Source organism: Pipistrellus hanaki, assembly GCF_964339955.1.
Source record: "Pipistrellus hanaki genome assembly, chromosome: 1".
Taxonomy (NCBI): Eukaryota; Metazoa; Chordata; class Mammalia; order Chiroptera; family Vespertilionidae; genus Pipistrellus; species Pipistrellus hanaki.
In genome coordinates this window covers 209,646,794-209,660,422 of record NC_140503.1, presented here as the reverse complement: position 1 = coordinate 209,660,422, position 13,629 = coordinate 209,646,794, and the positions used below count along the sequence as shown (strand labels likewise).

General features: G+C 72.2%; 1 protein-coding gene across 4 annotated transcripts in view; it reads right to left on the bottom strand.

The window, feature by feature from the left end:
- The window catches only part of ZFYVE28 (zinc finger FYVE-type containing 28), a 35,878-nt gene extending 23,472 nt beyond the window's left edge, over window positions 1-12,406 (bottom strand). For 3 of the 4 annotated variants that reach the window (XR_014794620.1, XM_084878870.1, XM_084878871.1), the window contains exon 1: window positions 12,085-12,403. Coding sequence is in view for 3 of the 4 variants with exons in the window: in XM_084878870.1 (XP_084734996.1) it covers window positions 12,085-12,123 (39 nt within the window). In the remaining variant the exon portion in view is untranslated. Of the gene's footprint in view, window positions 1-12,084 lie in introns of all 4 variants that reach the window. The other variant, XM_084878869.1, reaches the window with a different exon arrangement.
- Window positions 12,407-13,629: the final 1,223 nt, after the last annotated feature.

Here is a 13,629-nt window from a genome sequence, read left to right as displayed (position 1 = left end):
CCTCCCCTCAGCCCTGGCACCCCTCAGCTCCCCTCAGCCCCCCCCCTCCCCTCAGATCCCCTCAAACCCCCCCTCCCCTCAAACCCCCCCTCCCCTCAGCCCCCCCTCCCCTCAGCCCCCCCTCCCTCAGCCCCGCCCCCGCTCCCCTCAGCCCCGCCCCCCGCTCCCCTCAGCCCCCCCCCCCCCCCGCTCCCCGCTCCCCTCAGCCCCCGCTCCCCTCAGCCCCCCCGCTCCCCTCAGCCCCCCCTCCCCTCAGCCCCCACCCCCCCGCTCCCCTCAGCCCCCGCTCCCCTCAGCCCCCCCCCGCTCCCCTCAGCCCCGCTCCCCTCAGCCCCCCCCCCCCGCTCCCCTCAGCCCCCCCCTCCCCTCAGCCCCCGCTCCCCTCAGCCCCCCCCTCCCCTCAGCCCCCGCTCCCCGCTCCCCTCAGCCCCGCTCCCCGCTCCCCTCAGCCCCTGCTCCCCTCAGCCCCGCCCCCCGCTCCCCTCAGCCCCCGCTCCCCTCAGCCCCCGCTCCCCGCTCCCCTCAGCCCCCGCTCCCTCAGCCCCGCCCCCCGCTCCCCTCAGCCCCCGCTCCCCTCAGCCCCCGCTCCCCTCAGCCCCCGCTCCCCTCAGCCCCCGCCCCCCGCTCCCCTCAGCCCCCCCGCTCCCCTCAGCCCCCGCTCCCCTCAGCCCCCGCTCCCTCAGCCCCCGCTCCCCTCAGCCCCCGCTCCCCTCAGCCCCCGCTCCCTCAGCCCCCCCCTCCCCTCAGCCCCCGCTCCCCGCTCCCCTCAGCCCCGCTCCCCGCTCCCCTCAACCCCCCGCTCCCCTCAGCCCGCCCCCCCGCTCCCCTCAGCCCCCGCTCCCCTCAGCCCCGCCCCCCTCAGCCCCCGCTCCCCTCAGCCCCGCTCCCCTCAGCCCCGCCCCCGCTCCCCTCAGCCCCGCTCCCCTCAGCCCCGCCCCCCTCAGCCCCCGCTCCCCTCAGCCCCGCCCCCCTCAGCCCCCGCTCCCCTCAGCCCCCGCTCCCCTCAGCCCCCCGCTCCCCTCAGCCCCCCCCCCCGCTCCCCTCAGCCCCGCCCCCCGCTCCCCTCAGCCCCCGCTCCCCTCAGCCCCCGCTCCCCTCAGCCCCCCCCTCCCCTCAGCCCCGCTCCCCCTCAGCCCCCGCTCCCCTCAGCCCCCGCTCCCCGCTCCCCTCAGCCCCCGCTCCCCTCAGCCCCCGCTCCCCTCAGCCCCCGCTCCCCTCAGCCCCCCCTTCCCTCAGCCCCCCGCTCCCCTCAGCCCCCGCTCCCCCCAGCCCCGCTCCCCTCAGCCCCCCCTTCCCTCAGCCCCCGCTCCCCTCAGCCCCCCGCTCTCAGCCCCGCTCCCCGCTCCCCCTCCCCTCAGCCCCCGCTCCCCTCAGCCCCCGCTCCCCTCAGCCCCGCTCCCCTTCAGCCCCCGCTCCCCTCAGCCCCCGCTCCCCTCAGCCCCCCGCTCCCCTCAGCCCCCCCCTCCCCTCAGCCCCGCTCCCGCTCCCCTCAGCCCCGCTCCCGCTCCCCTCAGCCCCGCTCCCCTCAGCCCCGCCCCCCGCTCCCCTCAGCCCCCGCTCCCCTCAGCCCCCGCTCCCCTCAGCCCCCGCTCCCCTCAGCCCCGCCCCCCGCTCCCCTCAGCCCCCCCGCTCCCCTCAGCCCCCGCTCCCCTCAGCCCCGCTCCCCTCAGCCCCGCTCCCCTCAGCCCCCCCGCTCCCCTCAGCCCCCGCTCCCCTCAGCCCCCCTCCCCTCAGCCCCGCTCCCCGCTCCCCTCAGCCACGCTCCCCGCTCCCCTCAACCCCCGCTCCCCTCAGCCCCGCCCCCCGCTCCCCTCAGCCCCCGCTCCCCTCAGCCCCCGCCCCCCTCAGCCCCCGCTCCCCTCAGCCCCCGCTCCCCTCAGCCCCGCCCCCGCTCCCCTCAGCCCCCGCTCCCCTCAGCCCCGCCCCCCTCAGCCCCGCTCCCCTCAGCCCCCGCTCCCCTCAGCCCCCGCTCCCCTCAGCCCCGCCCCCTCAGCCCCGCTCCCCTCAGCCCCGCTCCCCTCAGCCCCCGCTCCCCTCAGCCCCCGCTCCCCTCAGCCCCCCCGCTCCCCTCAGCCCCCCCCCCCCGCTCCCCTCAGCCCCGCCCCCGCTCCCCTCAGCCCCCGCTCCCCTCAGCCCCCCCTCCCCTCAGCCCCCGCTCCCCTCAGCCCCCCCGCTCCCCTCAGCCCCGCCCCCCGCTCCCCTCAGCCCCCGCTCCCCGCTCCCCCTCCAGCCCCCCCCTCCCCTCAGCCCCGGCTCCCGCTCCCTCAGCCCCCGCTCCCCGCTCCCCTCAGCCCCGCTCCCCGCTCCCCTCAGCCCCCCCGCTCCCCTCAGCCCCGCCCCCCGCTCCCCCAGCCCCCGCTCCCCTCAGCCCCCCCGCTCCCCTCAGCCCCCGCTCCCCTCAGCCCCCGCTCCCCTCAGCCCCCGCTCCCCGCTCCCCTCAGCCCCGCTCCCCTCAGCCCCCGCTCCCCTCAGCCCCCGCTCCCCTCAGCCCCCGCTCCCCGCTCCCCTCAGCCCCCGCTCCCCTCAGCCCCCCGCTCCCCTCAGCCCCCGCTCCCCTCAGCCCCCCTTCCCTCAGCCCCCGCTCCCCTCAGCCCCCGCTCCCCTCAGCCCCCGCTCCCCTCAGCCCCCCCCTTCCCTCAGCCCCCGCTCCCCTCAGCCCCCCCGCTCCCCTCAGCCCCGCTCCCCGCTCCCCTCAGCCCCCGCTCCCCTCAGCCCCCGCTCCCCTCAGCCCCCGCTCCCCTCAGCCCCCCCTTCCCTCAGCCCCCGCTCCCTCAGCCCCGCTCCCCTCAGCCCCGCTCCCCTCAGCCCCCCCTTCCCTCAGCCCCCGCTCCCCTCAGCCCCCGCTCCCCTCAGCCCCCGCTCCCCTCAGCCCCCCCCTTCCCTCAGCCCCCGCTCCCCTCAGCCCCCCCGCTCCCCTCAGCCCCCGCTCCCCGCTCCCCTCAGCCCCGCTCCCCTCAGCCCGCTCCCCTCAGCCCCCGCTCCCCTCAGCCCCCCCTTCCCTCAGCCCCCGCTCCCCTCAGCCCCGCTCCCCTCAGCCCCCGCTCCCCTCAGCCCCCCCTTCCCTCAGCCCCCGCTCCCCTCAGCCCCCCCGCTCCCCTCAGCCCCCGCTCCCCGCTCCCCTCAGCCCCCGCTCCCCTCAGCCCCCGCTCCCCTCAGCCCCCCCCCGCTCCCTCAGCCCCCCCCTCTCCCCTCAGCCCCCCCCTCTCCCCCCCCTCCCCCTCAGCTCCGCCCCCCGCTCCCCTCAGCTCTCCCCGCTCCCCTCAGCCCCCCGCTCCCCTCAGCCCCCCCCTCCCCTCAGCCCCCCCCGCTCCCCTCAGCCCCCGCTCCCCGCTCCCTCAGCCCCCGCTCCCCTCAGCCCCCGCTCCCCTCAGCCCCCCCTCCCCTCAGCCCCCGCTCCCCTCAGCCCCCCCTCCCCTCAGCTCCCCCCCCCCGCTCCCCTCAGCCCCCGCTCCCCTCAGCCCCCGCTCCCCGCTCCCCTCAGTCCCCGCTCCCCTCAGCCCCCGCTCCCCTCAGCCCCCCCCCCCGCTCCCCTCAGCCCCCCCTCTCCCCCCCTCCCCTCAGCTCCGCCCCCCGCTCCCCTCAGCCCCCGCTCCCCTCAGCCCCCGCTCCCCTCAGCCCCCCCTCCCCTCAGCCCCCGCTCCCCGCTCCCCTCAGCCCCCGCTCCCCTCAGCCCCCGCTCCCTCAGCCCCCCCCCCGCTCCCCTCAGCCCCCCTCTCCCCCCCTCCCCTCAGCTCCGCCCCCCGCTCCCCTCAGCCCCCGCTCCCCTCAGCCCCCGCTCCCCTCAGCCCCCCCCTCCCTCAGCCCCCGCTCCCCGCTCCCCTCAGCCCCCGCTCCCCTCAGCCCCCGCTCCCCTCAGCCCCCCCCCCGCTCCCCTCAGCCCCCCCCTCTCCCCCCCCTCCCCTCAGCTCCGCCCCCGCTCCCCTCAGCTCCCCGCTCCCCTCAGCCCCCCCTCCCCTCAGCCCCCATTTAAAAATGGGCACGGGGGGAGGGGGTGTCTTGCATCCCCCTGGGGCTGTCAGGCTGCCTCAGGCTCCAGGAACCTTTCTGCCCAGGGCAGTAGCTTTTCCCGGGAGCCCCAGGCAGAGGAAGCTGCTCTGCAGACCGGGTGGCTCAGGCCCGCAGGGCACCAAGCTGGTGCGGGCCCTCCTGGCTGCCATCCAGGGCACAGCCGAGTGGGTGTGAGTGGGCCTGGAACCCGCCCACCGGAGCTCAACCCAGAGCCAGCTGGGCCCCGGAGTCCCTGCCACCCACACCCACCCCTCACCCCAGGGCCACACGGGAATGACCCACGACACAGAGTCCCCTCCACCACCCACCCGGAGGCAGCGCTGGCGGCCTGAGTGCGGCCAGGCCCTGCGGGTCCAGGGAACGGGGCCTGTGGCTCGGGCTGGGCCCCCAGCACCAGCCCCGGAGAGACGCGTCTTTCTGCTCAGTCCAGGGCGTCCCCGCCCCGCGACCTCCAGAGAAGACCCCCATGCTAAACCCTTTTGTTTCCTGCGGTGAAATTCATGCAACGTACAACTAACCATTTTTAAAATATGTCTTTTTATTGATTTCAGGCAGGGAGAGGGAGATAGAAGCATCCACGATGAGGGAGGATCACTGATGGGCTGCCTCCCGCACGCCCCCCACTGGGATGGAGACCCACAACCGGGGTGCGCCCTGACCGGGAATGGAACCCTGACTTCCTGGTTCGTAGGCGGATGCTCAGCCAGGCAGACGGGCCCATTAGCCAGTGTGGAGTGCGCAGGCCGGTGACACCGGAGGGTCACACCGTGGTCCCACCGCCTCTCTCCAGTTTCAGAACCTTTCCTGGCCCAAAGGAGACCCCCGCCCTGGCTGCTTCCCCTCCTCCCGCCCCGCTCTGCCTCCGGACTCGCCTGTTCTGGTGTTTCGTGTTTTGTGCACGCAGAAGCACACATGTACCTGGCTCCCGACCCTGAGCCCCATGTCTCAGTTCGTCCGAGAGGCAGCAGGGACGTCCTTCCTGTCCGAGGCTGAGTGACCACCCGCTCCCCGCCCAGTCCCTGGGCCGGGCTTCTGGCCGCTACGAATACGTTACTATGCACATGGGTATTCTTTTTTTTCCTTTTTTAAAAAAAATATATTTTATTGATTTTCCACAAAGAGGAAGGGAGAGGGACAGAGAGCTCGAAACATCGATGAGAGAGAAACATCGATCAGCTGCCCCCTGCCCACCCCTCACTGGGGATGTGTCTGCAACCAAGGTACATGCCATTGACTGGAATCTAACCCTGGACCCTTCAGTCCACAGGCGGATGCTCTATCCACTGAGCCAAACTGGCCTCGGCCGCATGGGCATTCTTACATGCATCTGACCTTGTCTGTGGTGTGTTTGTGTTTTATTGATCTTAGAGAAAGGGGGGAGAGAGGGAGAGATGGCAAAGTGAGAGAGAAACATGGATGGGGCTGCCTCCCACACGCACCCCAACTGGGATTGAACCCCCAACCTGGGGATGTGCCCTGACAGGAAACTGAACCCTAACCCTTCAGAGCATCAACCCACTGAACCTCACCGGCCAGGGCGTGTCTGGCTTTTAGGCTGTTTATTGTCCTTTCAGGCTGTTTTAGAATTATAACATCCCTAACCATAATCGGAATCATCCTCAAAAACTGAAAATCTGAAGGAAAGATGTGGGTGTGCTAAGCCATCACCCCGAGCCCGGGCTATGGTTGGGGGGACCGCGCTGGAGACCCTCACACAGAGCCGGAGGACCCAGCCAGGAAGGCCCCCCCCGCCCGCACAGAAACGGAGGCAGAGCCCCACCTCCCTGTGCGGGGAGGCCGCACCAGCACCCCCCCAGGTCGCCGCAGCGTGGCAGCCCTCCCGCCTCCGAGCAGCCTGTTCGGACGGTGAAGCCCATTCACTCCTGCCCCCCGGCCCCCCCACGTCTAAGTGTCCTGTGGCCGTGGGGAACGCACAAAAGCAGCAGCTTCATCAGATGAGACAGGTCAGCACTGGGACAGCTCTGCACCCCCCACCCCAGGACCCCAGGCTGCGGACCAGCCGACCACCCCCGCCGGCCGCCTCCTCTCAGAGACCTCCTGTGGGAAACGTGCATCGGACAGCCCAGCCCCCCAACCTCAGCGGCCTCCCCAGGGTCTGTCCCGAGCTGTCCTCCCGCAGCCCCTCCCCCCTCCACCACAGCCCTGGGGTCCTCTCCTGGATCCTGAGCCTCAGCCAAGGAACCAGAGGGAGGGCACAGGTCACAGGTCACAGGTCACAAACCCAGAAGACTGAGAGGTTTGGGGACAGCCTGGCATGGTGTCCCCTCTGCTGCCCACGCAGGAGGGGCGTGCCAGGGGCAGTGAGGGCACAGGGGCATTGCCATTCCTCCAGGCAGCCTGTGACCCGCCTCCAAAAAGGGGGCGGGGCTGCGCCTGCTGGACACGCCCACCCTCAGTGACAGCTGGAGCCGCTGGCCGCTGGGGCCCAGAAGACCCCCCTCCCCCGCACCCCCACCCCCGAGCCGAAGCCCGCCCCTCGCTCTGCCCCTGTGCCCCCTGGCCATGTCGGAGGTGGTTAGACAGTCGAGCCACTGCTGACAACCTGTGACAGAGACCTCCCTCGAACCCCACACGGCAGAGGGAAACTGAGGCCTGGGCCCTGCACGCAGCCCGAAGCCAGGCGGCGGCAGGACAATAAACAGCCTCACGGGGAGGGGGTGGGGGCCATGGGGGTAAGGACACACATGTGATCCCCTAATCAACAAAGGAAAACACAGCACAGCCCCCAGCACCCCGGTGCTCTCTGCCACAGAGCAGGACTCGTGGGCACACAGCACACGGGGGACACAGCACACAGGGGGACACAGCCCATGGGGGACACAGCCCATGGGGGACACAGCCCATGGGGGACACAGCACACGGGGGCACACAGCACACAGGGACACAGCACACGGGGACACAGCACACGGGGGGACACAGCCCATGGGGGACACAGCCCACGGTGGGCACACAGCACACAGGGGGACACAGCCCATGGGGGACACAGCCCACGGTGGGCACACAGCACACGGGGGACACAGCACACGGGGGGACACAGCACACGGGGGGACACAGCACACGGGGGGACACAGCCCACGGGGGGACACAGCACACGGGACACACAGCACACGGGGGACACACAGCACACGGGGGGACACAGCCCACGGGGGACACAGCACACGGGGACACAGCACACGGGGGACACAGCACACGGGGACACAGCCCACGGAGGGCACACAGCACATGGGGGACACAGCACACGGGGGACACAGCACACAGGGGGACACAGCACACGGGGGGACACAGCCCACGGGGGACACAGCACACGGGGACACAGCACACGGGGACACAGCCCACGGAGGGCACACAGCACACGGGGGACACACAGCACACGGGGACACACAGCACACAGGGGGACCCAGCCCACGGGGACACAGCCCACGGGGGACACGGCCCACGGGGGGACACAGCACACGGGGGGCACACAGCACACAGGGGACACAGCACACGGGGACACAGCCCACGGAGGGCACACAGCCCATGGGGACACACAGCACACGGGGACACAGCACACGGGGGACACACAGCACACGGGGGGACAAAGCACAAGAGGGACACAGCACACAGGGGGACACAGCCACGGGGGGACACAGCCCACGGGGATACACAGCACATGGGGACACACAGCACACGGGGACACACAGCACACGGGGGACACAGCCCGCCACGGGAGAATGGCGCCACGGGGGGCTCAGGGATGGGCATCCACACGCTGACAAGCGTGTCTGCTGCTCCGGGCCCCGCAGCTGGGGAGGCGCTGAGCATCCGGGGACCACACAAGCTCCGTGGCGGGGGGAGCCATGAGGTGAGGCTTCCGACCTCGGCCGACTCCCACTCAGAGAGCCACAACCGCACTTCCCCTCCGCGCTGCTCTGCCATGGCGCCCGCGAGGACGGAGCCGCCGCCCTGCAGGGCCACCCCGCTCGGCCACCCCTCTCCCCCCTCCCCCCGCCGCCCCCCTCCCCCGCCATCCCCCTCCCCCCAGCCGCCCCCCTCTCCCGCCGCCCCCCTCCCCCGCCGCCCCCCTCCCCCGCCGCCCCCCTCCCCCGCCGCCCCCTCCCCCCGCCGCCCCCCTCCCCCCGCCGCCCCCCTCCCCCCGCCGCCCCCCTCCCCCCGCCGCCCCCCTCCCCGCCGCCCCCTCCCCCGCCGCCCCCCTTCTCCCGCCGCCCCCCTCCCCCCGCCGCCCCCCTCCCCCGCCGCCCCCTCCCCCGCCGCCCCCCTCCCCGCCGCCCCCTCCCCCCGCCGCCCCCCCTCCCCGCCGCCCCCCTCCCCGCCGCCCCTCCCCCGCCGCCCCCTCCCCCCGCCGCCCCCTCCCCCGCCGCCCCCTCCCCCCGCCGCCCCCTCCCCCGCCGCCCCCTCCCCCGCCGCCCCCCTTCTCCCGCCGCCCCCCTCCCCCGCCGCCCCCTCCCCCCCGCCCCCCCCCCCCCCCCCGCCGCCCGCACTGGGGCCAGCCAGGCAGGAGTACTGAAGCCGGGGCGGTGAGCGACCTCAGGCCTCCCGCGCCCACAGCGGGCACTGCGGTGCTGCGTCTGAAGGAGCGGGGGGCGGGGAGGGCGGGGCTGGTCCCTGCTGAGTCCAGGAGGAGCGAAGCTGCCGGCCCTGACTCAGCGCTGCCCAGCATCCTTCCCAGAGCTTCCCGCTCCGTGCCAGGCACCTGCTGGCAGCGGGCACAGGCCGAGCCCAGGCTTTCCGGGGGCCGGCCTCCCGCAGCTCACGCCGAGCGGACTGCCCTCCGAGGGCGGCGGTGCTGCGAGGCGCTCAGCCTTTACCGGCGGGGCCGCGGGCTGGGACCGAACAGACTCCCCACGGCCCGGAACACTGACCCCCCACGCCCCGAACAGCCTCTGTGCCCCCAGGAGGCCCCAGCCACCGGGCGCCCGCGATTCCTCCTCAAAGATGCAAAACACAGAGTCATTCTGGCCCGTCACTGGCTTCTCCCGCTGACATCTCCCGCTGACATCTCCCGCTGACATCTCCCGCTGACAGCGGGAACCCTCCGGTGAGCAGCCGCAGTCTGGAGAAATCACAGCCCCGCAGGCTGTGCACGAAGGAAGGCGGCCACAGAGTTTAAGACTGCCTCCCGAAGGCACACGGAGACGTGAGCGTGCAAAGGGCTTCTCCAGACATTTTTTAACACTGGTTTCAGAGAGGAAGGAAGAGGGAGGGAGGGAGAGAGAGGCAGCACTGATGCCAGAGAATCACCGAAGGGCTGCCTCCTGCACGCCCAACTGAGGATGGAGCCCACGACCGCGGCCTGGGCCCTGACCAGTATCAGACCATGACCTCCTGGTTCAGAGGACGACGCTCAACCACTGAGCCACACGGCCGGGCAGCAAATGGGTTTTAATGTGATACTACTACACCTCCATCGGGTTCACGTTTCACTGGACGTAGGCAGTTACTAACGACTCGGGGAGGAAAACGGCCGGGTGTCAGGCAGAGCCGAGGCACCCCAACCTTCTCAGAGCGACAAGCACAGGGAGCACGTGGGTCTCGGGGTGTCTGCCACCGCAGCGGCGAACCAGCAGCTCAGCACCCCGTCCCGCACCGAGCTGGGCCCCGTCTATGTGCATCCAATCCCAGCGCGAAAAAAGTGCCTTCGCAGGCACCGTCCGCCCAGACATCCTTCCGCCGCCGCTCTCAGCTAACAGCAGCCATGCCGGCCCGGAGCCTCCCAGGCAGGCCCGCCGGGCGCTGACTGTGCCAAACGTGTTAAACTCCGTAGGAGGGGGAGAATGAAGCTCAGCTCGCAGTGCCAGGCAAATCGCTGAGCGGCGGCATGAAGAATGAACGGCGCCTGGGTGACCTCACATACCCCACGCCTTCAAACAATCGAGACATTTAGGTCCAGAGACGGATCTCAAATGAGGCACCGACCGCCCAGCCCCGGGGGACACAGAGAGGGATGGAGAGTTAGAACGCGGGCACCGCTGCCCACAGATGCCACGCGGGACGCGGAGACGCAGGCGCAGGTGCTCTGGAGCCCGGGGGTCAGCGACAGGGATGAGCCAGAACGAGGAGCTGACGGAGGAAAAGGGAGGAGCAGAGCAGACACCACCCCCGGGCCCTGACGCACCCATCTTTGGGTTCCCGTCCCGTCCCGGGGTGGGTAACGCCCCCTCCCCGCCGCCCAGGTCAGGCAGGGAGCGGGCCTTGAGCGCCCGCTGCAGAGGGAAACGGAGGGACTCCATCCTCCGTCCTGCGGTACACGCTCCCCTTTTAGACTGGCCCTGAAGGACACAGGCAGGGCCGGCATCCCCGCCCACGATGACACCGGGCCCCATCCCTCTCCTCCCTCCCACAGCGGAGCCCGCTAGGCGACCAGGACACAGGCTCTTCCCGGCCCGCCGCACAGAGGCCGCAGCCAGGACCCCTGACGGCGCCGTCGGAGACACCGTGCTACCTGGCCTGGGAGACATGTCCCCTGGCCCCGGCCATTTGTCCTTGAACATGCAACGCCCCCCAGTGACCTTTAGACAAGCAGACTTAGCTTTTCCTCAGCTAGCGGCAAAGCCACACAAACAGAACACACTCCACCCGGCGGCTGCCGCCACCTTCCCTGGCGAGCCTCCCTGGGGCTGAAGCCTGGGGGGCTGAGGCCTGGGGGGCTGAGGCCTGGGGGGCTGAGGCCTGGGGGGGCTGAGGCCTGGGGGGCTGAGGCCTGGGGGGGCTGAGGTATGGGGGGGGCTGAGGCCTGGGGGGGCTGAGGTCTTATAGGGGCTGAGGCCTGGGGGGCTGAGGCCTGGGGGAGGCTGAGGTCTGGGGGGCTGAGGCCTGGGGGGGGGGGTTTGAAGCCTGGGGGGGCTGAGGCCTGGGGAGCTGAGGCCTGGGGGGGCTGAGGCCTGGGGAGCTGAGGCCTGGGGGGGGCTGAGGCCTGGGGAGCTGAGGCCTGGGGGGGGCTGAGGCCTGGGGGGTCTGGGTGAGAAGAGGGCGCCAAACCACACTCAGTCCCAGGAAGCCAGGGTCTGGGCAGCCCCGCCACCCCTAAGTAGTGCGACGCGGTGGATTTGGTCGGAGGGCAGTGCTGCACTCCTGGCAAGCAAGGACCGAAACCAAGGGCCCCAGGCAGGGAGGGCCCAAGGCAGGGCCCCAGGCATCCTGAGCCTCCAAGCCAGCAGCGCTCACTATGGGGGGCGCACCCCACAACCTCCACGCCTGACCTCCTAAGGGACCTGCTGCCTCGGGCTGGAGGGGCCACCTGGGGGCACGGATGTAAGGAAACCCCACCCGGAGGGGCGCCCTCACGGGACAGGAGCTGGGCAGCGGGTCCAGAAAAGTGGTTCCTGGGAGGAGCGGTGAGTTCCCGGGTCCATCGGCGATCCCAGCCTCGTCTGTCCGAGACCCCTCCGGAGCCACAACCCCCCAACCCAGACCTGGCGCCCGGGGCCCTCCCGCTCCGCGGGCCGGGGCACAGAGGTGCCACTAGGACCCAGCGCCCAGGACCTGCGCCGCCGCTCGGGCCGCAGCAGACACGCCGGGCGGGCGGCGGGGACACGGCGGCCGCAGTGCGACTGGCGCAGCCGCCCAGCCCGGCCGAGGAGGGCCGCCGCCGGGAGCGGGGAGCGCGGGTGGGCCCCGGGCACGGTGGGGGCGCCCCGGCCGAGGTGCGGACCGGTCCGGTCTGGAAGGCAGGCGCGGACAGTGGATGGGAACGGGCTCCGGACACAGGGGCCGGGGAGAGGAAACGGGGGCAGCGGCGGGGTCCGCCCCGGAATGCGGAGAAAGGTCCAGAGCGCCTTCCGAGCCCAGGATGAGGGCTAAGGGGGGTGAAGAGTCAGGGGTGCGGGGTCAGGAGGAGCGGTCCGCTGCGGGCGGGGGACGGGGGCCGCGAGGTGCGAGCGGACACGGAGGGCGAGGGAGCGGGGCCGCCCTGGGCGCGGCGGGGCGGGCGGGGGCGCACCCAGGCGGGGCCGTCGCGCACAGGGCTGGGCTCCCGGGCCCGCCGCTCGCCGGGCTGGAGCGGGACCCGCGGGCGGAGGGCGGGAGGCCTGCGGGCGGCGGGCCGGGGCCGCTCACCTTGGGTTTGTACAGCCACTTTCGGAACCTGTGCATCATCGCCGCGCCGGCCCGGCCCGCCCGGCGGCCCTCCCTCCCGGCGAGGCGCCCGGGCCCGGCGGCGGCGGCGGTCCCAGGGCGCCGGGGGGCGCCGGGCAGGTGCGCAGCCGGGAGATGCTCCTCCAGCGGCGCGCGGCGCGGACCCGCAGACCGCGGCGGGCGACCGGCTGACGCGGCTCGGGGGCGCCGGCGCCTCGCCGCTCACTGACACCCGCGCCTCCGCCGGCCCCCCCGCTCCCGCGCCGCACATGCGCGGAGGCCCGGAGCCCCCTGCCCGCCGCTCGCGGCCCGGGCTGCCCAATCCGCGCGCCGCGCCGCGCCGGGCCCCGCCCGAGGCGCGCTCCCTGCCCGGGGCAGCCCGGGCGCCTAGCGGGGCCTGGAAACTACAAGTCCCGTCCGGCATCGCAGGGGCGGGGCCCTGTGCGCTGGGCCCTTTGCCGCGCCGTGGGCGCAAGGCATTCTGGGGGTTGTAGTCTTCTTGCTACGGCGCCGGAGCGTGATGCGGGTTGCTAGGAGACGACATCCAACCGGTTGTCGCCCTTCTTGCCTCCTGCGGCGGGCGCCCCGGGTGCTTGCAGGATCCCAGCGGAGCAGGAGCGAAGCGGGGCGCCCACCGACACTCCCGGGTCCCTTCGCGCCCTCCCGTGCCGGCACGGCAGCCCCGGTGGCGGCGGGTGGAGGTGCGAGAGCGCTGTGCAGCCGCCCGCAGGCAGGTACGGGGGCGGAGAGGTGGGGCCGGAGTGGAGGGGCGAGGCTGTGCCTGCACCCGCCTCCGCACCGCCCCACCACCTGCGGGCAGCTCCCCGCGTCTTTGCTTCCCTGCCTCTTGGCTTTCGGTCACCAACTTTTTGGACTTCCTAGCTTCTTCACTAAAGTTAATGGCGCTCTTTTTTTTTTTTTTAAATATATTTTTATTGATTTTTTTACAGAGAGGAAGGGAGAGGGATAGAGAGAAACATTGATGGGAGAGAAACATCAATCAGCTGCCTCTTGCACACCTCCTACTGGGGATGTGCCAGCAACCAAGGTGCATGCCCTTGACCTGAATCAAACCTGGGACCTTTCCATCCACAGACCGACGCTGTATCCACGAGCCAAACCAGTTAGGGCTCCGCGCTCTTTTTTTTAATCTCCACAGTAAACCGGACTTAAAGGGGAAAGGGGGTAATTCCCCCATATTCACTATTTCTCCCCCTCCCCAATACCCGCTATCCCCCCCCCGCCCGCAATGGTGCCCCAATTTGGATCCATAAAAACAGTCACCAAAGTCTGAGAACCTATCTGTGCAGAGCAGAGGCTGAAAACCAGTATGGGGGTTCACTTTAAATCCCACTGTCAGCAGGGGAAACTGAGGCACAAAGAGATTTCCCCCCACTCTGGCCCGGAGAGGGGCCTGGAGAGGGGATCCAGGGCCAGGTCTGCCCCACTACAGCCTGAGCTTTCTCTGTCCCCACCCAGTGCCCCTCCGGCTGCTCTGAAATGGGGTGATTTAGGAGCAGGACAGAG